General features: G+C 38.1%; 1 protein-coding gene across 1 annotated transcript; it reads left to right on the forward strand.

The window, feature by feature from the left end:
* Positions 1-129: 129 nt before the first annotated feature.
* BORA (BORA aurora kinase A activator) lies at positions 130-27,435 on the forward strand. Its single transcript, XM_081215145.1, has 12 exons — positions 130-228; positions 1,149-1,316; positions 3,036-3,142; positions 6,225-6,270; positions 9,212-9,293; positions 14,044-14,109; positions 14,878-14,934; positions 15,357-15,583; positions 16,483-16,615; positions 18,444-19,054; positions 25,701-25,832; positions 27,116-27,435. Exons 2-12 carry the CDS (start codon positions 1,164-1,166, stop codon positions 27,179-27,181), a joined length of 1,680 nt encoding a protein of 559 aa, XP_081071271.1. The 5' UTR covers positions 130-228; positions 1,149-1,163; the 3' UTR covers positions 27,182-27,435.

Raw genomic sequence — 27,435 nt, forward strand, 5'->3', positions numbered from 1 at the left:
AGGCGAGGAGTTGTCATTCGAATTTACTACGCGGCCTCGGTGCGATTGGCTGGTTCGCGGACAGCGGTGAGACGCGATTGGCCAGTCGCGCCCAAGGCCCGTGCTCTGGTTGGCTTAAGCGCGGAAGCGGGGAGTTAAAGAGTCTGTGCCTGTCGTGGGAGCTGGACTGGCACCTCGGAAGCGCCCTGGAGTCGCTTTGGGGGGCTTCCTATTTGTACACACCACTAGGTATGTTCTTTGTAGTTCCTGGCCTTTCCTCCTGTCTCGAATTGGAGAGCTCACGTAGCCCGGCTCCGGACCGGCCTGCACGCTCGCCTCGGGATGAGTGGAAGCTGCCCGGGAGTAGGTGCGGAAGAGGGGGCGCCAAGAAAGAGTGATCGAGTAGGGTTGGGGATGACACCGGCGTGAGTGTCCTCTTCTGTTCTTCACCTGAGGAGGCCAGCTGCAACGTCAGCCTTCCAAGGAGTGGGTTCTTTTTCTCTAGTTGTAGCTCCCCTTGACGGGAAATAATGCAGCCTCGCCTTCTATCCTGGGGGGTCTTAGCCTTTCCCTAAGGGTGTTTGAAAAGAGGCAATCCAAAGCGGTTAATTACCTAGCCCTAATTAGTCATTCTTTTCTGACGGGGGCTAATGTGCAAGAAAGGCACCCGTGCACAGAGAGACCAGAGACTTCCTGGTCTCTTGTTTGCTCGCTATTCATAATTGTTTAGTAACTGCAGTTTGCTAAGGAATTGCTGGGCTATCCGAATTATGTTCAAAGTGTATAGAGACTTGAGATAATGAATAAAAAACTGTAGGTATAAATTCTTTAGTGGAAAAAGGTTTTGTGCCTATTGGAACATTTAGTTGTCTCGAAGGCGGACCTGAACTCATTCACCTTTGGTTGACTGCTACTTACAAGCAACTTAACTTCTCTGAACTTGTTAATTCTCCTGCAAAATTATATCACTAATACTTTATCTCTCTAGCTTTCAAAGTTATTTAGAGGATCACATTTGTGTAAACTTATAAAAAAAAAAGCCCAGGAGCCTTAGGTTTTGAGTTAATTCTTTTTGTGAACTGTATGTTTGTTGAATACATTTTAGTTGTCAAAATGAATGTCTGTGGAACTTTGTACTTTTATTATACATACTTCTGATTTCTTTTTAGTTTTCTCTCTGTGCTATGGGAGATGTCAAAGAATCAAAAATGCAAATAACACCTGAAACTCCAGGAAGAATTCCTGTTTTAAATCCTTTTGAAAGTCCTGGTGATTATTCTAATCTCCACGAACAAACTGTCTCCAGTCCTTCTGTTTTTAAATCGACAAAATTACCAGTAAGTTATTCTTGACTAGTGTTTCCGAACAACTTTAAATGTAATTATCTTTCTTTACAAGATAAGTGGGAAATTTATCATGGAACATACATATCTGGAATGTTCTTTTTAATTGTAATGTTCATTATAATGTAGTGGTTGGGCTAAAAATAACTTAGCCAGATTGTTTTTTTTTTTTTTTTAGTTAGCATTTCTTTTTATTTTATTCAATAGATAGCATGTTAGCTTCCTACAGCTGTGGGTGCTACTAGTTACTATGGTTGATGATATGTGTACTAATCCATAGTTGGACTAATCCAACTATGTCATCTAATTATTCTCCCGTCTTCAACAAACATTATTTGAGTGCTATTTGTCAGGTACAGTTCTTAGCTATAGAGGTTACACCTTGAACAAATCAGGGTCATAAAACACAAATTCTCAAAGAGCTTATACTCTCATCCAGGGGTCAGCAAACTTTTTCTGTCAGGGGCCAGATAGTAAATATTTCAGGCTTTGCAACTCATCTGGTTGCTGTTACAACTAGTCACCTCTAACTTGTATTGTAGAAGCGGCCGTTGGTAGTATGTAAACAATAAATGTGACTGTGTTCCAATAAAGCTTTATTTATGGACAGTGAAATTTGAATTTCATTTAATTTTCACATGTCGTAAATTACTAATATTCTTTTGGATTTTTGTCACCCATTCATTCTTAGCTTGCAGATTGTTTAAAAAGAAGTCAACCTCTAACGGGATAGACACAACTAAATTGGCAACTTCAAGAGAATATGTTATGTGCTATAACACAAGGATGATATGGAAGGGAACGTTGCTCTTTAGGAGATTAGGGAAGGCTTCATCTCTTTAGCTTATTTTTACTGTTATTGGCTACAGTGGAGAAGTTCTTTTGAAGTCTGATCTTTTAACTTAGTAAATTATCTAGGAAACTGTAAACTGGGTGGCTGTTGATGCTAGCTACACATTCATATCAGCATGAAGCTAGTTATGCACTAGAGGAAAGTTTTACAATGATACACTTTATATTGAGTCATTATCTGACTTCATGATTTTAAATTGAATAGTATTAAATTTTAGTCTTAATAAAACTAACAGAATGATGCAACTTAATCCTCAAAGCAAGAATGCATGACATCTTGGGTTTTTAGGCCTGATATTTCAAAAATATATTCTGAATTTACAGATTAGGATTTGGATAAGTTTTTTGGTTTATTGGGTAATTGAATATAGAAAAGCAGCACTGGTTACCACTCATAATTATTTTGAGGATCACCTATTTTATGAGCTTTTGCAGGCACTTCTGTAGTTAGGACTTTGTTTAATTTCTGTTTAATTTCAGTTCATTCTTGGTGAAAATAAAGACTTGATAACTCTAAGAGATTTTTAGTTTTACTTGGTCATGTTGCATCACTGATGAGTGTTAATTGTGCAGTTTCTATACCTTTAATACTCTGTGATTTTTCTATTATTATGTAACTTAAACAATCACCCAGAGGAAAGACTTGGATATTTTAAAGAGATACAGTCAAGTCAGTTGACTTAGTGTGATTTGGTTACCATTTGCCATTTAATTTAGTAGTAAAGTCAAATTTTAAAATATGAGCTGTAAGATATTTTTGTATTATAACCACATTAATTTTTGAAGCTGACATTTGAAATTAGCGTTTTGATGAACTATTTTAGTATACTTTTACTCATAAGATCGCTTTCTTTTGTTAAGACTCCAGGGGAATTTAGATGGTCTATTGATCAGCTAGCCGTAATAAATCCTGTAGAAATAGACCCAGAAGACATTCATCGTCAAGCTTTATACTTAAGTCGTTCTCGGTAAGTTTTCCTTTTTGGCACCTAAGGGTAATAACGTACTTTCAACTGAAGAGAGATAGGAAATTCCAAGGTTGAATATTTTTATTTGTAAAGAAATCAGGGAGGAAAAATTATGATACAGATTTATCTTATCTAAATAAAGAGTGAGCTCAAAGAACTACATCCAGCAAGACCCCCTTGCTAACAGTTCCAGATCTGGGTAGGAGTCCTTTTCTTTTAGAGACAATTTCCTCCCTCTGCTACTTATGGGACACCTTTGCTTCCCCAGCACTTGGTAGAAGGCAGGGCATTTTGAAATCTGTATCTTTGTACATGATTGTGACTTCTGCCATTGAATTTTTGTTCTGTTTTCCTTTTTGGTGGTAGGGGATAGAGTAAAATGCTGTTTTATTACCACCTACATTTAGGGAAGCTGAAAGTCCCTTTACCGAGTTAAGACACATTGAATGGAAGAGTATCCATTATCAACAGAGAGAACTTTTCTAGACATCGTCCAGCTTTGACACTTGGGGATCTGATTTACATTATCAGCCTAGTAGTCACAGCAGCCCTAACTAATGCTTTTGTTAATGTGTTGTATGGATTTCCAAGTACTAGTGTGTCTTAGACTCCAGTTACTTAATGATGCCTAATGTAGTGAGACCATACACTTCTTTGGGGGAACACGCATACTTTTTGATTACCAACTGCAGTCATCTGTAATTACAAATTGCAGATAGCAGTAGTCAGTCATAGTTTGAGGGACTCTTTTGTTGATGTCAGTTTTATAGTTTGACTTTTTTTTATATTTGAAACAATCAAATCCTGATATGATCAGCTTTTAATTTTTGGTACTAAGGTACATGTGTTATTGGTCTAAGATAATGAATAATTCTTTTCCCTGTAACTAGAATTTAATCACACAAAGATGTACACATATTGAGATGCTCTTGCAAATATTCATCTGGCTTTTCTACCCCCTTCCTCTTTTGGCTTGGTAGCTTGATGACCATCCCCTCATAATTCATTAATGCACATCCAAAGTGCTGTAGCAAGGGACTAGAATGGGGATGGAGCATGAAAGATTTTCACTTAACACTAGATAATACCTTTGAGAGAGAAGGTGAAAAGAATATCTGAAAGCAGATGTGTCACGAATGAGACGAATTTTTTTGTTTCACGCAAACTATGTGCTGTACTTCGCCTCCTCTCTTCAGTATATTGATCCATGGACAGTCAAGAGAGATGCGTTGAACGCTGTGAGGCACTGAAGCAGTACAGGAGGTTCTTCCCGCCCTGCAGTCAACAAAGTTGTGACACAGCATTTCTTTACTTACTAGTAAATCCTGTATTGTTTGAGCAGGTTTGTGAAAAGAATCTTGGTGTATTTCAGTAGATAGACATGTAATGTAGAAGCGGGGGAAAGACCCTGATTTAATTTAACTTCCTCATGTCATTCAATGAATGGTTATGGCTTCTACCGAGGATAGTGAGTGTACTCTTAAAACATGTTGATTCCTTCTTAGAAATAAGCAAAGGCTTCCAGTGTCTCTTCCTCTCTAACCCAAGTTCCCTATTTCAGTGCTTTCCGCCTTTTTCATGCCATGCTACACATAAAAATGAGAACTGCAAATCATCCTGGTGTAAACAAATGAGTCTGTCCATACAGGAGGTGAACAGTCCTGAAAGCTCCTCCCTGCCTTGGCCACCAAGGGTCCATTCAGGGCATACCTGTAATACTGGACCCTGCATGCATCATGCTGCTCAGGATACCCTGCCCTATGTGACTCCTTAGAACCTTCCATGATCAGGCTCTCCAGTATTTGGCCAAACTGATTTTCACTGCTTCTAGCCATCACTTGAATATTTCAGGTTGTTAAAGTCCTCTGATGAAGCAGCAGAAGGTTTCTGAATGAGGTATTGCTAGATCAGAGCTTACTAATACTGTACGCTGTTATTGTTACGCCCTGTCATTTTGACCTGTTTATGTCCACAATAAGATGAAGAGAACTGAGTTAGTAATCTCAAAATGGCTGTTCAAGCTGAGATACGTGGATTTTCATTGTAGTCTATTTTCTCACAATTCCCTTATTTGAGAGATCCACTTGATTTTAATTTCTAATACACGTACATTATTATAAGCTTTGTTAAGCTGCAAGTTATACATGAAAAAATTTGGAGAGAAAAAAGTATCTTACCAACTTATTGATGGTAAGCAAGTATTCTTTCTGGGAACAGATTAAAGAAGTGGGCCCTGGGAATTCCCTGGTGGTCCAGTGGTTAGTACTCTGCTTTCACTGCTGAGGGCCCAGGTTCAATCCCCGGTCAGGGAACTAAGATCCCACAAACTGCACGGCGGCTTGGCCAAAAAAAAAAAAAAAAAAAAAAGAAGTGGTCCTACAAGGCTAACTGCTGAGTCCTTGGCAAGTACATGCCTTGTGCTTCAGACCCGACAATTTATATTAAATCTTACAGCTGATAAATTTGGGGTGCTATAATTGCATAATGTATCAAAGTGGGGAAAAAAGAATTTGTTTGGACAAAGTTTTATATTTTATATTTCAAATTTTATATTGTTGATATTTCATTTCAGAATTAATAATTTTGCCTGTTTATTTAGAACTGTAAGGATGAGGTTTTTTTCCTTTTATTTCAGAGTAAGAGTTGATTCTAAAGTTACGACTATGATAAACTTGCTATAATTGAAGAAAAAGAATTTGGACAATTTTTAGATTTCTTTGGAGTGACATACTTCTTAATTTGTGGTGATTAAAGGGCAAAGTTTATTCAAATTACTTTCTCTACATTGTTAATAGTAATTTAAAAATTGTATCAATGTCAGCCTTTTAAAAGAAAATATTATTCCATTCCAATTGTGAATGGAAAGGGGGGAGGTAGGCCTAACAAACAGCACAAGGCTGAATGAATATCTAAATACTGTCATTTACGAAATGGATAAGGTCCCAATTTTTCTTTTAAAACGAGCTTAACATTTGCCAGTTTCCAATGGGGAAAGAAACGATTTCTTTGAAAGGTTATTATTTTAAATGTTCAATCTGCTGAAGTAATGGCATGGTTATTTTTCTTCTTTATCTCTGTATAGAATAGATAAAGATGTGGAAGACAAAAGACAAAAAGCCATTGAAGAGGTAACTTAAAACTGTTACTGATCATGAAGCTAGTTAAGCATCGATTCTGCGTGCACAGCACCTCTAAGAGAGGAAGACTTCCTTCAGATCCTTTCCTGTCCCAGCTCCCACACCAGCCTACCCGTCCCCAGTCCCTCTCAGAGCTCCCCTAAGACCAGTGTTTTTGAGCTGTTCCAGCGCCTCTCATTGTAATGACTGGTTGAGTGCTTTTCTCCCCCAGGCTGAATTCTTATTTGGCCAGCATTGTGCTTGTTCATCTTTTCATTCTCACGGCCTAGCACAGTTGGTCTTCCCTGTGCCTTGGATGAGCACAAACCATTGTTTCAAGTTGGAGTTTACATAGAGCAAGTTGAATATTTTCAAGCCTTGAAAGTCTAGATTGGCCTCAGTAACGGTTTTATCTTTTGTTCTTGTTCTTCGAATTTTTAAGACATAGAATATATTTCATGAAATATAATATACTGCTAAATAGAAAAAGTATATCCCAAAGGTAGGTTTTTTTCTTTTTAATAAAACTAATGAGCTTGGTTTTTCACTTTTTGCTTTCTTTGTTTGCTGAACTCTTAGAGTGTAAAGGTTGTCTATCTAGATATTTGCTCAAAAGTCTTCATGTCATGGCAGCATTTTTTGTTTTTCCTTTTTCCCTCACTAGCCCCCTCTGCCCACCTCTATTCCTTAGCTGCACTTGGATCTTCTGCACCCCAAAAGACTTCAGCTATGGCATGTTCAGAGATCCAGTGATGTGCTGGGCCCCATATTTCAGATGTAGCCTATTTCTTAGGAAATCGTTTCATATGCTTTACTCCTGAGAAACGTTATCTACTTCTTAATCTATCTAATAACTTCAAAATTTTAATTCTAATCCAGTCACTTGATTCCTCCCCAGTTGAATATTCTCAGACTCCTTCCCATTTCCCAACATTTTGGGAAGTATGCTTTCTCTTTCGAATTCTCGACTTAATTTTAAAGGGAAATTCAGGAGAAAAGTTAAGAAAATGAATTTGGAGTGAAGATTAGGGCCAATGTAGCAGAAGTTAATGTATCAGCAACAAATTAAATTCATACGTATACATGTGAAATACAATAGATACATGCACATAATAAAAACAAAAACAAACTGCAAAGAAAAAATACAAAATGAAAATGAAGAGCCTTTTGTTCCCTGTCTCACTCCTTAAAAGTAATTACTGTAAAATTTCTTGAGTATACTTTCAGGTTCATGTGATCACATGTGTGATAATAGCACATGCCCTTTAAATATTTGCACATAAGTAGGATCATCATTTTTATACTGTTTTGCCTCTTACTTTTTTGCTTAATAATTTCTTAGAATATTTTTTTGATTATCAGCACGTACCAGTTATTAGTAAATAGCATACATAGTATTCCATTGTATGAATATATCATAACCTAATCCAGCCCCTATTGACAGATGTGTAGGTTGTGTTCAGTGTTTTTTCTATCACAAATAATGCTGCAGTGAACACCCTTGTACATATATCTTTGTGAACTTGCTAAGTCAGAGGGTTTGTGTTTTCAGCTTTTGGTAGATTTTGCCATATTGTCTTCCCAAAAGGTTGTACCAATTTATTCTCCTGGCAACGTTACGATACTGCCTGTTTTCTCATATCTGCAATATTGGCTATTATCAAACTTCTTAATTTGTGCTACTCTTATTACTTTAAAAATTTCATCTTGTTATTTGGATTTGTATCTCTTTCATTCTCAGTGAACTTATACTTTGCTTCATGAGTTTGTGGGTCTTTTATATTCCTTTTTTTCTGGGACTTGTCTGTATCATCTCTATTCCCCCTCCCCCCTCCTTTTTTCAACATCTTTTCTTCATGTTTTCATACGTAGTTTAGTCAAAGAAGTTAGTTCCTTGTCATAGGTATAGCAAAATATGAAGAAAATGTTCTGAGTTACCTCCAAAACATAGAGAGGGGAGGAGAAAATAGTGTATTACTTACTGTATTAGGCTTGATTAATTTTATATCCAGAATGAAAGAGGAAACACATTTATCCAAATGCTGTATCTCCATTTGAGTGTACTGGACAGTGGTGTGCTGGTAAATTAACAACAGGCCCTCTGACTGTGGGAGGAGTATGAGTTTTAGTGATTGCTGCTGTCCATAGTGTGAATACTCCAGCCATGGCCAATTTCAAGTTAGTGATGTGACTTCGCTGAATGGGGAAAGAAATGTAGCAGAACACCATTATATGTAGGCATTCTACCACACAGATACAAAAGACATAATTAACCTCAAGAGCATAGATGTTGGTAAATGTAGTAAAATAATTAGCAGATGATGATTTTGAGTTTTTATTACCTTTATTTTTAATATAGTTTAAGTTTACATAATTTTAATATTGACTTTGTTTGATAACTGACACACAGAATTCCTGAAAATTTTTTTTTATATATTTTTTTTATTAGTTTCTGCTTTATAACAAAGTGAATCAGTCATACATATACATCTGTTCCCACATCCCTTCCCTCATGCATCTCCCTCCCTCCCACCCTCCCCACTGAAATTTTAATAATTAGATCTTGAGAGTCAGGACAAGCCAGCTCCAGCACACTATTGATACCGGCTAACACGTATACATTTATCTCCATTTATTCCTTCCCTCTTCATCCTCCCTTTTGTCAGCCACCCCCTCATCTCCAAAAAAATTGGGGGAGAAATGAAAAATATTTTCTTTATGATTAATAACCTTAGCTTAATTTGCAAATTTAAGTGGTTGATTTGAAGTATTAACATTTTTCTTTATATATACACTTTAAACTTCTTCCATTTTACCTTTGCTCATTTGTGCTTTTAAGTATGAAATTTTAAAATATAACTATAAAGTCAGTATGTAACGTGTTTGATGGTTATTTAACACAGCTGCCTTTTCATGCTTCCTATGCCTAATTTTATGACTTTAATTTTCCTAGTTTTTCACAAAGGATGTCATCGTACCCTCTCCTTGGACTGATCATGAAGGGAAGCAGCTTTCAGAGTGTGATTCCAGTAAATGTGAGTGTGTTAAACATTGTTTGAATAAAAATCATGAAAATAGGGCTTCCCAGGTGGCGCAGTGGTTGGGAGTCCGCCTGCCGATGCAGGGGACGCGGGTTCGTGCTCCGGTCCGGGAAGATCCCACATGCCACGGAGTGGCTAGGCCCGTGAGCCATGGCCACTGAGCCTGCATGTCCGGAGCCTGAGCGTCTGGAGCCTGTACTCCGCAACGGGAAAGGCCACAACAGTGAGAGGCCCGCGTACCGCAAAAAAAAAAAAAAAAAAAAAAAAAATCATGAAAATAAAAAGCAGTGAATGTAAAACAACATATAGTGAGTGTCAGTTTATCTGCTTTGGTAGGAAGCTTGCTCTAAATTAAATTTCTGGATACCGGAGGATTTAACTATTTAAGGGCTAGGATTCAAAACTTGACTAAAATTTACTAAATTCTTTTTTTTCTTGGCCATTCTATTTTGAATTTAACTTTTTCTTCATAATCATTGTGAATATCAGTTATAATGATGGTTATAAAGGATCTGTAGATGCAGAAATAGTTGGTATTGAATATAGAGCTGAACTGTTAATTTTTGCAGTGATTTTGAAGGTTAATTTTTTTTAATGAAATCCTTAAATTGCTTTGCTTTTTGCTAATTTCCTGGTTTCTTATAATAGTAGAGGAAGGATGGGCATGTATAGGACCTCTGGGACAGTGTAATACAGCTGACTATCTGCAAAATTAAAAAGGAAGTTGAAGGGCAAGCCAGTAATCTTTCAAATATTTTTCTACCTGTAGTAAATGGTTATCTTATGTTTGCTCTCACTGCCCTTTGAGTTGTGAGCAATGTTCAAGTATTACTTGTTTATATGCATCCCTCATTTCAGTGGAATTGCCCGCTCTTCTGTATAGCATACATTAATTATGCTCTCAGTATAACAGGGGATATTTGTTCCATTCTTTATCAAAAACACAATATAGAGGGCTTCCGTGGTGGTGCAGCCATGGCCGCTGAGCCTGTGCGTCCAGAGCCTGTGCTCCGCAACGGGAGAGGCCACAACAGTGAGAGGCCTGTGTACCGCAAAAAAAAACAAAACCAAAACAAACACAATATAGAAAAAATGGATTGAGCACTTTTCATGTGTCCAGACAGTGTTAAGTGCTTTCAGTATTCCTTACAACAGCTCATATGAAGTAGGTGCTATTATTGGTCTCATTTTATAAGTGAGAAAATCTAGTTTTAGAAAGGTTAGAGCGCTTGTCCCAGGTTACAGATATGATAAGGTGGCAGAACCTGGATTTAAAAGGAAGCATTTCTCAGTTCAGATTCTGAATCGTTGCAAACTAAAGGTGGCATGCACTAGTGGATGGAGACCTGGGTTGTAGACCTTCTGCATTATAAACCAGAAGGGGTGACCTTGATCAACTTTTTCAATCTCTTTAGGCCTCAGTTTTTCACTTGTAAAATCAAGGGGTTAAACTAGATGGTTGTGTGATAACATCCCTCCCAGCTCTAAAATTCTGTATCCAGGGTGACTTATTCATAGATGGTAGGTTTCTTCCCCCCAATTTTTTAATGTTGGATTTTTGAACAGGTGAATCAGCCTTGTTATGTGATCTTTTTTATAACATCATTTTATATTCGAAGTATCCTGTTTTAGTTAAAGTGAGGCAGATCAGGAAGATGCTAAAAATACTACATATAGGCTCTCTGGTATGCTCATCAAGCCCATGATGACAGAGGGCAGTGGTTAATTGGCAGGGGTGGGAGGGGGTGTGCAGGCCTGTGCCATCTACGATGGTGTTGGGAGATAGTTCAGTTCTCTGTGGGTCTCGCATTTCTATACATCTCATGAAGAGCGGCACGGACAGGTTTTGATCCAGACTGTTTTTTCAAGGCTGTTTGTATTGTGTACATCCTTGGAAAACAGAGACGGAGTATCCCTCTGGAGCAGAGGGTAGGTTTGTTTGGCTGTCTAGTACAATAATGGTAACGTCTCCCTCTGGAGCAGGTTTGCTTGCAGCTTATAAAGAATGGGAGGGCTTCCCTGGTGGCGCAGTGGTTGAGAGTCCGCCTGCTGATGCAGGGGACACGGGTTCGTGCCCCAGTCCGGGAAGATCCCACATGCCGTGGAGCGGCTGGGCCTGTGAGCCATGGCCACTGAGCCTGCGCATCTGGAGCCTGTGCTCCGCAACGGGAGAGACCACAACAGTGAGAGGCCCGCGCACCGCAGGAAAAAAAAAAAAAAACAGAATGGGATTTCCCGTGCTTAGGGTTCCTCAGCTGGGGCACAGACCCTCTGTGTGTGCTGTATCCACCTGGCCTCTTTCATGTCCCTTCCTTGGGACTGAGGGGGCAGAGGGAGCTGACGTGCACATGAAGCTCATGTTGCCTGCTGTGCTGAGAATAATGAAGTCCCTTTGTCTGTGACCCGAAGCCTCCTTTCTTCAGCCAGCATCTATGCAACGTTGACACGCTAACCTGTCAGACCCTTTACAGTTCTTGACCTATGGTAGCCACTAGCCACATGTGGCTATTTACATTTAAATAAATTAAAATTGAAATTTGAGTTTCCTGGTCATACATTCACATTTCAGGTGCTCAGTAGCCACACGCAGTGGTGACCGTATTGTCCTGCACAGATAATGGAACATTTCCATCATCACAGAAAAAGTTCTGGAAAACACTACCTCAAAGTAGAGATTGGCAACCTCTATCTGTAAAGGGCCAAATATTAAATATTTTAGGCTTTGCAGACCATACAGTTTCTGTTGCAACCAGTCTACTCTACTGCTTTACCGCGAAAGTGTATCCCTGATGATACATAATGAACGAGTGTGGGTGTGTTCCAGTAAAACTTTATTTACAAAAATAGGCAACCAGCCCGATTTGTCTCGTGAGCTATCATTTGCTGACCCTCACTCTAGAGTAATGCCGTCTGGGTTTGAGTCGTGCCCATTATAGCTTAGTAGCTGTGTGAACGACTTAGCTTTCCTGTGCCTCACTCTCCTTCCCTATGAAATGATGAAATGAGATAATACTTCGAAGATCATGTACCTAGCACATGGTAAGTGCTCAGTGTTATTTACCCAAAGAATAACAAAGACAATGGTGAGTCAGGGGGAAAAATGATTTTGTTTGTACACATTAGCTTATGCTGTCAATTTTTACTGTCACCAGTATTTATGCAGCAAGGTGCTTCAATGACTGTACTACCTACCCATTGCGTTTTTATTTATGGACTTGAACGAGAATTTCTCTGGGAGCTATACATAGGCTGAGGATTTCTGAGTTATAGGCTACGTGTTTTCTGATTTGACTGTGCGGTGCCAGACTGCTCGCCAGAACGACTGTACAGTCTGCACAGCCACCCGCAGTGCCTAGGGTTCCCATATCCCCACATCCCTGCGGGTACATGGCTTTCACATTTTTGCCTTTCTCGTGGGTTGTTTGACATTCTAAATGATGGTTTTAATTTTCATTTCTCATATATTAACAGCCTTTTTATTTCCTCTCTTGTAAAATGCCTATTTCTAATTCCTTCCTGTTGGAATTGTTGTCTCTTTCTTTTTCCTTTTAATTTCTAAGATACCTTGTAGTTACATTTGTAGTTATCTTAGTTCTAAACATTTCACATGTCATCTCCTGTCACATATGTGCTACTTTTGTTTTGATGTCTTTGGTTGCCTAGAAATTCTTATTTTGGTGTAATCAGATCCATCCATTTTTCCTCATTTAATTGTGGTCTTAAAGTCATCTATGAAGCCCTTTTAGAGGAAACAACCAAGAAAACACTTGCAATACAGTTGAAAAGTGGTGTGAGAATAATCCTGTCTAGATGGAAGACACAGTTTAAGCTGAGACTTGAGTTATCCGGACTCGGGGAATGGGGCAGAAAAGTCAGAGAGGAAAGAATATTAGAAATACCTAGAGGTGAGAGAGAGAACCTGTTTGTTTTTTACAGTATTCAGATAATGTTCGGTTGGAGAACAGCTGTGCTAGAGACAGAGACAAGGTTTTGGAAGGGCTTTATTTACACCATTAAGGTGTTTGGACTCCAGCCTAAAGACCAAGGACATTACAGGGTTTTCGCAGCAGAGTGCCTTGGTTGCATTTGCCTTCTAGAAGGTCACACTGCCTACAGCAGAGAAGGCATTTGAATCTAGAATTCTATTTTTTTATTTTATTTTTTCACCCATTTATTTACTACCTGGTGCTTTTTCAGGTTAAGAAGCTTAATATTAGTCATTAGCTTCAGATTTTTAAAAAAATTATTTGCACCCATATTTTTGACTCCTCTCTTGGGGGAAAAGAAAACTGAACATGGTTTTATTGATCAAATTTCAGTTTCTTTCAGGATGGCCTGGCGCTTTAATTCCGACAATTTATCTATTTCCATTTTGGAAAAGCATCAAGCAACAGAAGATCTGTTTGAGGACATTGACGTTGACTAACATGTGTCCCCAACCTTTTAAGGTTGACGTCATGGAGAGCAACGCTGCTTTCCCTAAAAAGTATCTCTTGGTGCCGCCTTGCTGTGGTAATCCTTAAGTCTTATCCTTATGCTTCCTCAAAGTTGACCATCAATCAATTAATCAATAAAAAAACAAACAAACTTAGCAGAAACATGCCAAGTTATATACTTACATATGCAGACATTTATTTCTTAAATGTAAGAGTTTCCACACTTCATTTTTTTACTCTGGAAAACGTAACCCTAAAGTAAATGAAGAACAGAAAATGTAAGATTTTTCACTTAAAATGTTTTACAGGTATTAACGTCAATAATGAATCTCCAGTTGGAAGAAAGCTGACCATACATTCTGAGACAAGCAATGGTGAGTATGAATGTAAATTGGAAAAGAAGTATGTTCCATATTAAGCAACATTTGATGTTAATTTCAGCACATGTGATAACACTTCACTCTGGAATTGAAGTTGTTTACTTTTTATGAATAAGCTATATGAGAGCTGACCTTGAGAAACAGTTAGAATAGATATATGCAGCCATGTTTGAGAAGTGGCAATCGTGTGTTATTTTGTGGTTCAAATCATGTGAATCGAATTTTGGTTTTGGAAGGCATTCTTTTGAAAATTTGTTAATATTGGGAAATCTATCCCCAAATATATATAGGCCGGCTTCTTTTTTTTTTGTTTTTTGCGGTACGCAGGCCTCTCACTGTTGTGGCCTCTCCCGTTGCGGAGCACAGGCTCCGGACGCGCAGGCTCAGCGGCCACGGCTCACGGGCCCAGCCGCTCCGCGGCATGTGTGGTCTTCCCGGACCGGGGCACGAACCCGTGTCCCCTGCATCGGCAGGCGGATTCTCAACCACTGCGCCACCAGAGAAGCCCAGGCTGGCTTCTTTTTTGATACAAGTGCCAGCAGCACAACCAGAAGTTAACTTTTACCATTAACAGATTTACATCAGTGCTGGAAAGTGTGGGAAACAGGAAGGTGCCATGTTATGGAATGGGATGCGTAAAGTAAATAATTCAGTTTGTCTGGAGCATCATGGGGAGGTGGTTGATGGGGAAGCACATGCTAAACTGCATGGGATACACTTGCATTGATTTAACCATGTTTGTGTTTATCTGCTTGCTTCCAGCTGCTTGCCAGACATTGCTGTCTCTTCCTGTGGATTTTAATTTAGAAAAGGTATTAGGTAAGTACTGTATTTGTTTAAACCTTTAATAACTTAAATAAAAGGTTTTGTCTTAATGGCTTTTTGTAAGTGGGAATCTGTGGCAATGCTTCTTTCTAAAGAAGTGGGGAAGCCGTCCTGAAATTACTCATTTTTCTTTAATATGGCATTAAAGAATTAGCCTTTTTATCATAGTGAACTTAACTGTAGACATAAACTATTCATGAACACATCTTATTGGCACTACCTATACTAATAATGAGGCACAAAAAAAAGAAGGAATCGTTTCAGATTTCAAGCAGCACCTGTGCAGTTAAACTTTGCCCTCTTTTTGGAAAACAATTCAAACATAGAGATTGGTTTTTAAAACATCAGACAACTGAAATATAATTGCTCTTCCAAATGACTAGCTCTGCCTTTTATTCTGTTAATATTAAATATAGGTGACTATTTTAGAGCTGATGAATTTGCAGATCAATCTCCTGGAAACCTCAGTTCTTCATCCCTCAGAAGAAAGCTATTTTTAGATGGCAACGGAAGTATCTCTGACTCCTTACCTCCAGCTTCTCCCAGAAGTCCTCATAGTGGTGCTCAAGCATCACTTGAGGTTTTTTATTCAATAGATTTATCTCCTGTGCAGTGTAGGAGCCCTGTGCAGACCCCGAGTTCGGTAAGAAGTGGGCCAAGTGACTGGTTGGTTGGCTATAGGCATCTTGGACCTAGATGCTCCTATTGCTGTCAAGAGGAATGATTGTCTTTTGGGTTTTATATTTCATGCGGATTAGCCTAGTTCATATTTTGTCATTTAGATATAGGAATGTTTTTGGTCAGACTCTCCAATTTTGTATTTAGAGGTAAATGAGTCTCAAGGAATTTCAGGGTAAGGTACTTACTGAATTACGGAAGATTTTCAGTATAACACAACTAGATTGGTGTTAGTGGACTAACCTAAAATTTTTCATAAGCTGCTACTTGGTTTGTGTAAATACGGTGCATTTATATTTTATCTTCTCTAGTATATTCTATTTCAGAATTTTTGGAATAGTCTTCTTAACTATCCTTGTTACAAGATGCCTTGCCTTTTAGCATGTTTTTTTTGTTGTTGTTGTTTTACCTTTTTTTCTTATTATAGTTTACTTACAGTGTTGTATTAGCTTCAAGTGTACAACAAAGCGATTCAGTTATATATCCGTATATATGTTTTTTTCAGATTCTTATCCCTTATAGGTTATTACAAAATACTGAGTAGAGTTCCCTGTGCTATACAGTAGATCCTTGTTGATTATCTATTTTATATATAGTAGTGTGTATATGTTAATCTCAAACTCCTAATTTATCCCTCCCCACCTTCCCCTTTGGTAACCATAAGTTTGTTTCCTGTGTCTGTGGGCCTGCCTTTTGGTGTCTTGCCTTTTGCCACAAAACAAAGGTGGCATCTTGCTTTCTGGTGAATAACCAAAGTTATACAACCTAGTTTATGAATGTGTTTCAAAAATAAAGGTAAATAGCACTTGGTGTAACAGCTAAGGAAGAGAACCGTGTAATTTTATTTATTTATTTTTATCACAGGGTCAGTTTTCTTCTAGCCCTATTCAGGGTAGTGCAAAAAAATACAGTTTGGGAAGCATAACCAGTCCTTCACCTATTTCTTCACCCACTTTCTCACCAATTGCATTTCAAATAGGAAAGGCACCACTCTCAGGTATGTCTTGTAATACAACCCCCAATTAAAATTTTATATTGTCAATATTTGTAATTAAAGAGTCTCTTTTTAGCTTGTTCTAACTACAGAGCTCCAAGTGACCAGTCACCCTTTTAAAATTTAGAAACTTGGATTTTTTTTTTTTTTTTTTACAAAAGGAACAATTTACTTTCAAAGACTGAAATTCTCAGCAAAGTTCTGCTCTCATGTCAGATACAGGTAATTTGATTAGCAGTATTTATACCAAACATCTTACAAGCAGAATCAAAGAAAGATGGCTGTCGTAGAGATAAGTTGGTTTCGGTATGCCTTCCAGCGTGTAGGTAGGACTTTGGTAATCAGACATTCGTATTGCTATTGTGTAAAGATATATTTGTTTGAGTAAAGGTTTTAGGTAGTGTGTGGGAATTTACATATTTTTCTTTGCAATATGTCAGTTTTTCCTTGAAAAAAATTATAGCACTTCTTGAAAATTATTCACGGTTTACAAAACCTATTCATAGTAAATAAAATTGGAAAACTGAAAACTATTTTTGTTAGTTTTCCTTTTATATATGTACATGTGTATGTGTGTAAGTATCTCCATACATATATGAACACACACACACACACATAGTTCTATATCCTGCTTTTTTCACAAAGCATTCAATTAGGAGTATTCTCGTAGGTCATTCAAGTCATTTATTATTGTTTGAAACCATGATTTTGAATCACTATATGATATTCCATTTCACGGATGTATCTTTTGTTTTCAATCATTGATAAACATTTAAATTATTTCTAATTTTTCCTTGTATGTACAGTGCATTGTGCATATTTATTTCTTTAGGTTAAATTCTCAGAAGTGGAATTATTTGGTGAAAGGGGATGACTGTTTTGAAGGCTCTTGAATTTTATCAAATTTTCTTCATAAGAAGTTGTACCAATTGAAATTTTCATCAGTGGTGTGTGAAATGTCATCTTTTTCCCCATCTAGCAACACTGGTCTTACCATTCTTTTTGATGTTTGTTAATTTGGTACATTACAAAAAGGTCTCTTACTGCTTTAATTTTCTTGTCTTTGGTTATTACAATGTTGAACTTTTTCCAAATGTTTAGGGGTCATTTTTTGGGGGGGATTATTAGTTCAGACTTCAGTGTGTCTGTTCAACAAATGGTCTCTCATTGCTTTAATTTCCATATTTTTTATTATTTGTGTGACCAAACACTTCATATGTTCATTTACCATTGGGAGGATTGTTTGTATGCTTTTGCCCATTTTTTTAAACTTTTGTTTTTCTTAAGCTAACAAAGCTATAAAAATTATTAACTTTTAAGGCATTTTGATCATTTTGTTTTCCATTGTTAAGCTCTTTATTGTTGCAAATATTATTTTGCAGTTTTTTGTTTGCCTTTTAATGTTGCTTATAGTATTTTACGTAAACAGAAATAGATTATTACATATTTCATTTACCAGGTACAGCTGTTAATTTGCAGCTATCAGTTGGTTTGTTCTGTTATCTTGGATGTGAACAGCATTGTTATAGTAGCAATGTGCTTGTGAGGAAATAATTCTCAGGGAATAAAATATTTTGTTTAACTGAAAAAGGGAAAGTGCCAGAGGAATTATTTTTGAAGAGCCTCACCCTATTTATGGATACACATTCATTTGTGCTATTATTTTTAACACCAAAATTTCACTTCAGGAAACAACACTACTGTTAGAGAAATCCAGTTTTTCTGGCATGAAACATGATGATGACCATTTAGTAATGGCTTTCCCGTGTCTATGTTTTCATGATGTGATTTTTCCTTCCCAATCTTTTTTTTTCCACTCCCAATCTTTTAGAGCAAAGGAAGTTAACTCTCCATTCTCCTGATGCTTCGTCTGGAACAAATTCTAATGGAATTACCAATCCGTGTATCAGAAGTCCTAATATAGATGGCTGCTCACCAATTAAAAATTGGTCTCCTATGAAACTTGAGATGTGTACAGGGGGTGCTAAGTATCGGCCCTCACTGATTCGGGTACCTTTTACTCTCGAGGCTCACAGCGAAGATGAAGGAGACAAGGCAGATGTTCCTTCCACAGACGCCTCCTCCCTAGCCACAGGCACGGCTGGAGTCCACCTGCCACAGTTCGATGGTGACACTTGTCCACATGGTGCGCACTTGGTAGTGACCGCCATGTCTATTGCCCAGAACCAGTCCAGTGCTTCTGAGAAAGAATTGGCACTGCTGCAGGATGTGGAAAGTGAGAAGGAGAATAACACTGTGGATATGGTCGATCCCATAGAGATAGCAGATGAGACCACTTGGATCAAGGAGCCCGTTGATAACAGGAGTTTACCCATGACTGACTTTGTGAGTGGGCTCGCCTTCAGTATTGAAAACTCTCACATGTGCATGTCACCTCTCGCAGAAAGCAGTGTCATTCCCTGTGAAAGCAGTAACATTCAGGTAAGGTATTTGAATATTCTAGAGTCCTTTTCTTGGTCCCTTGGTGTTGTTCATCCTTTCTTTTGTAAGATTATAGTGAGAAAATGAGTTGTATGTGAGACTTATAGCATTACATATGTATTTTTAATCCGTACTGAGTGATATCAAGGGGGTTAATTCTTTTAACTTGGACTGATGATGCATATATTTAATATTCACATTCACTGATATTTATTTGGAGTAGGAAAATAAGAGAGCAGAAAAGAAATCAAGCTGCTCTGTTTTTACAAACTGCTAGAATCCGGCAACTTCTCAGGGTTCACCTCTCTTTCCTGTGGAGCTAGTCCCCAGAGAATTCAGTTTCTGGTGTAGTGTTTGTATTCTAAAAATACAGTAGTTTTGGTTTTTCCTTTATATAAGTTAGGAAAAGCAGTTTAGAGCACTTTTATGTATATTTCTTTTGGACTTTTAAACAAATGTGATTTGTAGCCACCATTTTTCATGTAATCATACATTTCCAATTTTGCAATATCTGGCAACAGGAAAGCATGATTCATTTGACAAATACACGTCACAGCAGCGCTTACTTTCAGAAAGACATTTGTTCCACTAACTGTCATATTCTTTGAGTTGAGAGTTTTGAAAGAACTTTAAACTAGAAAGGCAATTCTACCTGCCATTTCATAGTAACAATATCTAACACTTATGTAGCTCTTACAATATGTCAGGCGTTATTCCAGGTACTTCACACATGTTAATTTGTTTAATCTTCACAACCGTCCTGTGAAATTAGGTATACTGTCATCCACATTTTACAGATGAGGAAACCGAAGGTCAGAGAGGTTTGGTCAATTGCCTGCATAGCTAGCAAGTGGTGGAGTCAAAAGATTCAAATCCTGGCAGTCTGGGTTCCATGTTCTTTAATCCAAGTTTATACTGACCCATAGTAATAGTTAATACTACACTGTCTTCCAGTGTACCAGACACTCTTCTAACCTCTTTATAGATACTAATTCATCTGATTCTCACAACAACTCTATAATGCTTTAGTGCTGTCAGTTTTTTTTTTCTTTTGCTTATTTTTATTAGGTTGCTTTCTTTTTTTTTCTGCTTTATAACAAATTTAATCAGTTATACATATACATATGTTCCCATATCCCCTCCCTTTTGCGTCTCCCTCCCACCCTCCCTATCCCACCCCTCCAGGCGGTCACAAAGCACCGAGCTGATCTCCCTGTGCTCTGCGGCTGCTTCCCACTATCTATCTACCTTAGGTTTGGTAGTGTATATATGTCCATGCCTCTCTTTCGCTTTGTCACAGCTTACCCTTCCCCCTCCCCATATCCTCAAGTCCATTCTCTAGTAGGTCTGTGTCTTTATTCCTGTCTTACCCCTATGTTCTTCATGACATTTTTTTTCTTAAATTCCATATATATGTGTCAGCATACAGTATTTGTCTTTCTCTTTCTGACTTACTTCACTCTGTATGACAGACTCTAGGTCCATCCACCTCATTACAAATAGCTCAGTTTCGTTTCTTTTTATGGCTGAGTAATATTCCATTGTATATATGTGCCACATCTTCTTTATCCATTCATCCGATGATGGACACTTAGGTTGTTTCCAGCTCCGGGCTATTGTGAATAGGGCTGCTATGAACATTTTGGTACATGACTCTTTTTGAATTATGGTTTTCTCAGGGTATATGCCCAGTAGTGGGATTGCTGGGTCATATGGTAGTTCTATTTGTAGTTTTTTAAGGAACCTCCATACTGTTCTCCATAGTGGCTGTACCAATTCACATTCCCACCAGCAGTGCAAGAGTGTTCCCTTTTCTCCACACCCTCTCCAGCATTTATTGTTTCTAGATTTTTTGATGATGGCCATTCTGACTGGTGTGAGATGATATCTCATTGTAGTTTTTTTTTTTTTTTTTTTTTTTTTTTTTTTTTTTTTTTGCGGTAGGCGGGCCTCTCACTGTTGTGGCCTCTCCCCTTGCAGAGCACAGGCTCCGGATGCGCAGGCTCAGCAGCCATGGCTCACGGGCCTAGCCGCTCTGCGGCATGTGGGATCTTCCCAGACCGGGGCACGAACCCGTGTCCCCTGCATCGGCAGGCGGACTCTCAACCACTGCGCCACCAGGGAAGCCCATCTCATTGTAGTTTTGATTTGCATTTCTCTAATGAGTAAAGATGTTGAGCATCCTTTCATGTGTTTGTTGGCAGTCTGTATATCTTCTGTGGAGAAATGTCTATTTAGGTCTTCTGCCCATTTTTGGATTGGGTTGTTTGTTTTTTTGTTATTGAGCTGCATGAGCTGCTTCTAAATTTTGGAGATTAATCCTTTGTCAGTTGCTTCATTTGCAAATATTTTCTCCCATTCTGAGGGTTGTCTTTTGGTCTTGTTTATGGTTTCCTTTGCTGTGCAAAAGCTTTGAAGTTTCATTAGGTCCCATGTGTTTATTTTTGTCTTTATTTCCATTTCTCTAGGAGGTGGGTCAAAAAGGATCTTGCTGTGATTTATGTCATAGAGTGTTCTGCCTATGTTTTCCTCTAAGAGTTTGATAGTGTCTGGCCTTACATTTAGGTCTTTAATCCATTTTGAGTTTATTTTTGAGTATGGTGTTAGGGAGTGATCTAATCTCATACTTTTACATGTCCCTGTCCAGTTTTCCCAGCACCACTTATTGAAGAGACTGTCCTTTCTCCACTGTACATTCCTGCCTCCTTTATCAAAGATAAGGTGACCATATGTGCGTGGGTTTATCTCTGGGCTTTCTATCCTGTTCCATTGATCTATCTTTCTGTTTTTGTGCCAGTACCATGCTGTCTTGATTACTGTAGCTTTGTAGTATAGTCTGAAGTCAGGGAGCCTGATTCCTCCAGCTCCATTTTTCGTTCTCAAGATTGCTTTGACTATTCGGGGTCTTTTGTGTTTCCATACACATTGTGAAATTTTTTGTTCTAGTTCTGTGAAAAATGCCAGTGGTAGTTTGATAGGGATTGCATTGAATCTGTAGATTGCTTTGGGTAGTAGAGTCATTTTCACAATGTTGATTCTTCCAATCCAAGAACATGGTACATCTCTCCATCTACTTGTATCATCTTTAATTTCTTTCATCAGTGTCTTATAATTTTCTGCGTACAGGTCTTTTGTCTAGTGCTGTCAGTTTTGACATGCTAAAGTGTAAAACTCATGGAGGGATTTCAAATGATCCCAAATTACATATAATCTTTTGCTCATATTTTATGCCTATGTTGTCTATCCTGACTTCTAGGATTGTTGCTCAAAAAAATACACTAGAATCGCTTTTACATATTCCAGCTTCTAAATTTGGTTCCTAAGTAAAGAAGCACATCCAGTCAAACTTAGCCTTAAAGGTATTGTTAACTTTTTTGCTCTCCTTTTTTCTTGCTGCCTCTTTTTTTCAGGGCATCTATAGAAGCATTATAGAATACTTAAATGGAAATACACATTAATCATCCAGTCCGACCACCCCTTGGAAGCCTGTCTCATTATAAATTGCCATCTCTTTCTGCCTGAGTACCTGCAGGGGTATCCCAGCCCACCTTAGAGGACTTCTCTCACCATTTACAAGCCTCTTCCCTAGTGAGCTGAACTATGGTTCTGTCTGTGGTATCTACCAGTCAGTTTCAGTTTTATCCTTTGGGTCACATCATAATAATGTGTACTGTTTGCAGGACATTTTATAGTTTAAAAATGTTTTCTATACATTCTTTCCTACCACAGGGGTAGCTCCAAACATTCGAAGACAGTCACATTTTCCCAGGGCCTTTTGACTTGCTTTACTGTGACGGGTTGGCCTCCAAGCATTGTACACAGCTGTATTCCTGGAATATCCCTTCATCATCCTGAGAATTCCCTTAACCTCTCGCATGTTCTGTACCCCGTTCTTCTGTTTCCTGGTTTACTTCTCACTTGACTGGAACACATTTTCCAGTAGCTTTCTGAGGAAGAGTACCTTTTTCAAGATACTGCACGTCTGATCACATGTTCTTTATTCTCTCACATTTGAGTTGGAAATAATTTTCCTTCAGACTTTGTTTCGTTGATTCTGTTTTCAGTGTTGCTGGTGAGAGATCTGAAACCATTTTAATACTTAATCTTTTGCATATGGTCTCTTTTTATCCCTTTCTGGAGTAAAGGATCCTGAAATTTCAGTGATTCTTTGGTGTGGGTTCCTTTACATCAGTTGTACTGGGCACTCAGAGGGCCCTTATGATCTGTAAACTCATGCCCTTCACTTCTTGGATCTTTTCTTTTTTTTTTTTTAAGAAGATGTTGGGGGTAGGAGTTTATTAATTAATTTATTTATTTTTGCCGTGTTGGGTCTTCGTTTCTGTGCGAGGGCTTTCTCTAGTTGTGGCAAGTGGGGGCCACTCTTCATCGTGGTGCGCGGGCCTCTCACTATCGCGGCCTCTCTTACTGCGGAGCACAGGCTCCAGACGCGCAGGCTCAGTAGTTGTGGCTCACAGGCCTAGTTGCTCCGCGGCATGTGGGATCCTCTCAGCCCAGGGCTCAAACCCGTGTCCCCTGCATTTGCAGTTGGATTCTCAACCACTGCGCCACCAGGGAAGCCCTCTTGGATCTTTTCTTGAATAATATCTTAGATTTCTCTATCGTTTTCACCATTCTTTGGAACTCCTTTTGATTCTCCAATTTAAAAAAATCTTTTCACAGTTTTTTTTAACTCCCTTTTGTTCTAATTTTTGGGAAATTTGCTCAACTTCATACAATAACCCTTCCATTGAGTTTTTATTTCCGCATCTTAATCTTAAATTTGTAAGCTTTTTTGTTTGTTTTGCTTTTGGTATTAATTTAAAAATCTGTAGAGTGGCTGGCAAAGCGTTGCATGGTCTGGTCTTCCCCTTACTCTCCAGCCTCATTTTGTTTCCCTTCCTTCTCCGTTTCAGTCACATTGGCTTTCCAGAGTTTGGAATACCATGTTGTCTCCCTTGACGCCTGTGGCGGGTAACGAGATGACCTGAGTTGTCTGGTTGGCACATAGTAGGCACTGACATTAGTAGTGGTCTGGATGGGAGCCAGTGTGGTAAGCCACCATGTTATGTTAGGGGCACCCATGATCCTTCTCTTCCTAGAGAGTAGGACAGACTCCCTGTGTACTGTACTCCCTGCACCACAAGGGTTTTGTTCAAATGGAACATCACTCCCAGGAGTAAACAAATATGCATCCATTCCCGAAAACTGGAAACATTTTTCTTAAGATGATGATAGAATGCACTTTCTAGGCTATTCTTATGTTTGTGTTGGGGGCAAATGTAGTCTTTCCTTCGCTGATCATAATTTGCATAAAAGGGCGTAAGTGCAAGATGACTGCGTTGTGGGTTGTGTTGTTTGGTGTTCGTCACTGTGCACGTAAGTGTGGAGCGTGCAGCGAGTGGACTGGGGCAGTGGGGCCTCAGCTCTTCGTCATCTCATTCCGACACTGTGAAAGTTACGCTTTCTGAGCCTTAGCCTCATTTGTGAAGTTAATAGGGTGCTGCAAGGAGAAAATAAGAATATTACATGGAGTGCCATACAGGGCTGGTGCTTTTTTAGGCCCTCATGAAATAAATATTTGTCATATTTGTACCCAAACTGAAGTTTGCTAGTCCCTTTTTTCTTTTGCTCTTTTGGGCTGTAACGGTGTGTTGTAGAGTGCTGTAATTTTAATTAAAATGAAAAGCTGAGCTAACATCTAGAACCATTTATATACGTGGTATTATTATGAAGGTAAGATTTTTATTTCAACGATGGGTATGAGTATAATGTAAGCCACCTTTTAAAAAATGTGTATTGTTTTGAATCCTCTTAAAGGTAGCTTGCCATTTAGGTAAATTTTACTTAGAGATACAAGTAAGCCATTTAAGACAAGCTTGGTAAATGAGTTGGAAGTAAGCCACCTTTTAAAAACTGTGTATTGTTTTGAATCCTCTTAAAGGTAGCTTGCCATTTAGGTAAATTTTATTTAGAGATGCAAGTAAGCCATTTAAGACAAGCTTGGTAAATGAGTTGGAAGAAGTTGATCGTAATCTTCATTTTCATCTACTGGGTGTGAGCACAAAGTAACAGGGAAGTATGTTCTTAGTGGCTTGTACACTGACTTTCAAGAAAATTACAGGGACTTCCCTGGTGGTCCAGTGGTTAAGACTCTGCGCTTCCACTGTAGGGGGTGGGTTGGATCCCTGGTCAGGGAACTAAGATCCCATATGCTGCGTGGCGCAGCCAAAAAATAAATAAAATAAAATAGCCTAGAATTTTTAAAAAATAAAGAAAATTACAAGATATGTTTTATTAGAAGGAATTGTAGTAACTACTTTGAAGAAGAAGCAATTTTGTTTATTACTTTTAAAATTCATTCAGGATGATCAATATTAAATTGTATTGTTAATACAATATTAAATTGTATCATTCAGTTGTGAATGATAGTATATAGTGATTCATTTAAATGTTTTAAAATATTGTCTTTATATATAATTACATAAGCCATATCTTACATATATATATTTTATATAAATATTTTAAAATAAATTTACTTATTTAAACATAAAAGTTCCTCAAAATAAATTTTGTGGTCAAGTGAATTACACTTTGCAATGTTACCTGTGGTGGTTTTTTTTCTCTCTCTCCTTCTCATTCCTGTCAGATGGATAGTGGCTATAATACACAGAATTGTGGAAGCAATATTATGGATATGGTTGGAGCAGAAAGTTACTGCAAAGAAAGTGATGCACAAACCTTGGAAGTCGAGAATAAATCTCAAGTTTTTAATATAAAGGTATGGAAAAAACAGAGAAAGCTTGATATGGTTGTAGTTCTTTAAGTATTTACTAAATGTGACTATTTTCAGCCTATTTTTTTCCCGTTTTGTGTAAAATTTCGTTAATTATTATCTGTTGATGCCTCATCCTGTCTTCAGTTCATTTAATAGCAGGAGAAAGTGCTTCAAAATTTTATTTCCCTACCTCTTCTGCTATGAGGGAGCATAAGAGAAGAGGTGGGGGAAGGAGAGCTAGCGCTGCTCTGGAAATGAGGCTTGAAATCAGTTCCTTTAAGCGAAAAGGGGAACAGGAGAGGGTGCCCAATAGGAGGTGGAGGGTTTTGCCTCTAATATTGGCTCAAAACTAAACAAAAAAAAAGCATCTTGATTACTAGAGAGGGAAATAGTACAACTGAGAGATTACACATCAGTTACGAGCACTCAAAGGTAAGGGTTCTTTTCTTAAAATCCAAGCCTTTAGAGATAACACATGTGTATCTAAAAAACTGAGTATTTATACAAAAGTATACTGTTGAAGTGAACACTTACTGAACCTCCAGATAGGATGGTTATGTCTGTATATGGTTGGCGAGTTCCACATCCATGGATTCAACCAACCTCAGATCAAAAATATTCAGGGCAAAAAAACCCACAAAATCCAGAGTTCCAAAAGCAAAACTTGAATTTGCCATGTGCCGGCAACTATTTACATAGAACTTATGTTGTATTTGCAACTATTTACATAGTATTTACACTGTATTGGGTATTATAAGTAATCTAGAGATGATTTAAAATATATGTAAATACTACGCCATTTCATCTGAGGGACTTGAGTATCCATGGATTTGGGTATCCTTGGAGGTCCTAGAACCAATCCCCCATGGATACTGAAGGACAACTGTATTCAGATTTGAAGAATCCCATCATAATTTTAGGCACTGATCAGGAGAATTTTTTATTTTTATATGCCAGTTTGTTAATAAACAATAAACATCAAGTGTGCAACTAAACATAACTCTCCAAACGAATATTCAAGTTTAATATGGAGGCCACGTTATTTTACCTTTCCTCCGTTTTGTCATGAGGTGGGATTGTCCTTGTCTATTTAAAAGCAAGGAAGCATTAAGATACAGGAAGTACTTTTATGATACAGAATACTGATTTGTAACAAAATGTATCTTCACTGTCCCTTTAGAGTGCATAAGGAAGTTTGCATCTCGGTTTTTAAAACAGTTCACATAATTGTTGTATCCTTGAATGGTCCTATTTAAACTGAAAATAAGGTATCTTCTTTTTCACAGCAAGACCACTCAATGCAAAGGTGTTGGATGAAAATTGCAAATCGCCCTCAATGCAGCAGCCCGTAGAGTACCTCTCTCAGAACCAAAGACTCTAACTGGACAGCTCCTCACATATTTTTCATGCATGGGATCCATAATGTGATCATGATGGGGAAGAAACTGCTTCAACTAACATGCTGAGCTTCTTTTCTTTCCCTCCTTAATGTGAAAAATCAAGGGCTTAAATTTAGTGACAACAGAAAAGCTCCTGGAACTTTCAAGAAGTTACTGAAGTTCAGTTTTTATCAATAAATATTTTTGTACTGACCTTGAGTGATGTG

This window comes from Mesoplodon bidens (assembly GCF_964165515.1).
Source record: "Mesoplodon bidens genome assembly, chromosome: 17".
Lineage (NCBI taxonomy): Eukaryota > Metazoa > Chordata > Mammalia > Artiodactyla > Ziphiidae > Mesoplodon > Mesoplodon bidens.

Excerpts from the sequence above, each read along its gene's own strand:
- BORA (XM_081215145.1), top strand. The coding sequence starts at position 1,164 with ATGGGAGATGTCAAAGAATCAAAAATGCAAATAACACCTGAAACTCCA. Across the intron at positions 1,317-3,035 it reads TTAAATCGACAAAATTACCA|ACTCCAGGGGAATTTAGATG; the intron begins GTAAGTTATTCT and ends TCTTTTGTTAAG. Across the intron at positions 3,143-6,224 it reads TTATACTTAAGTCGTTCTCG|AATAGATAAAGATGTGGAAG; the intron begins GTAAGTTTTCCT and ends ATCTCTGTATAG.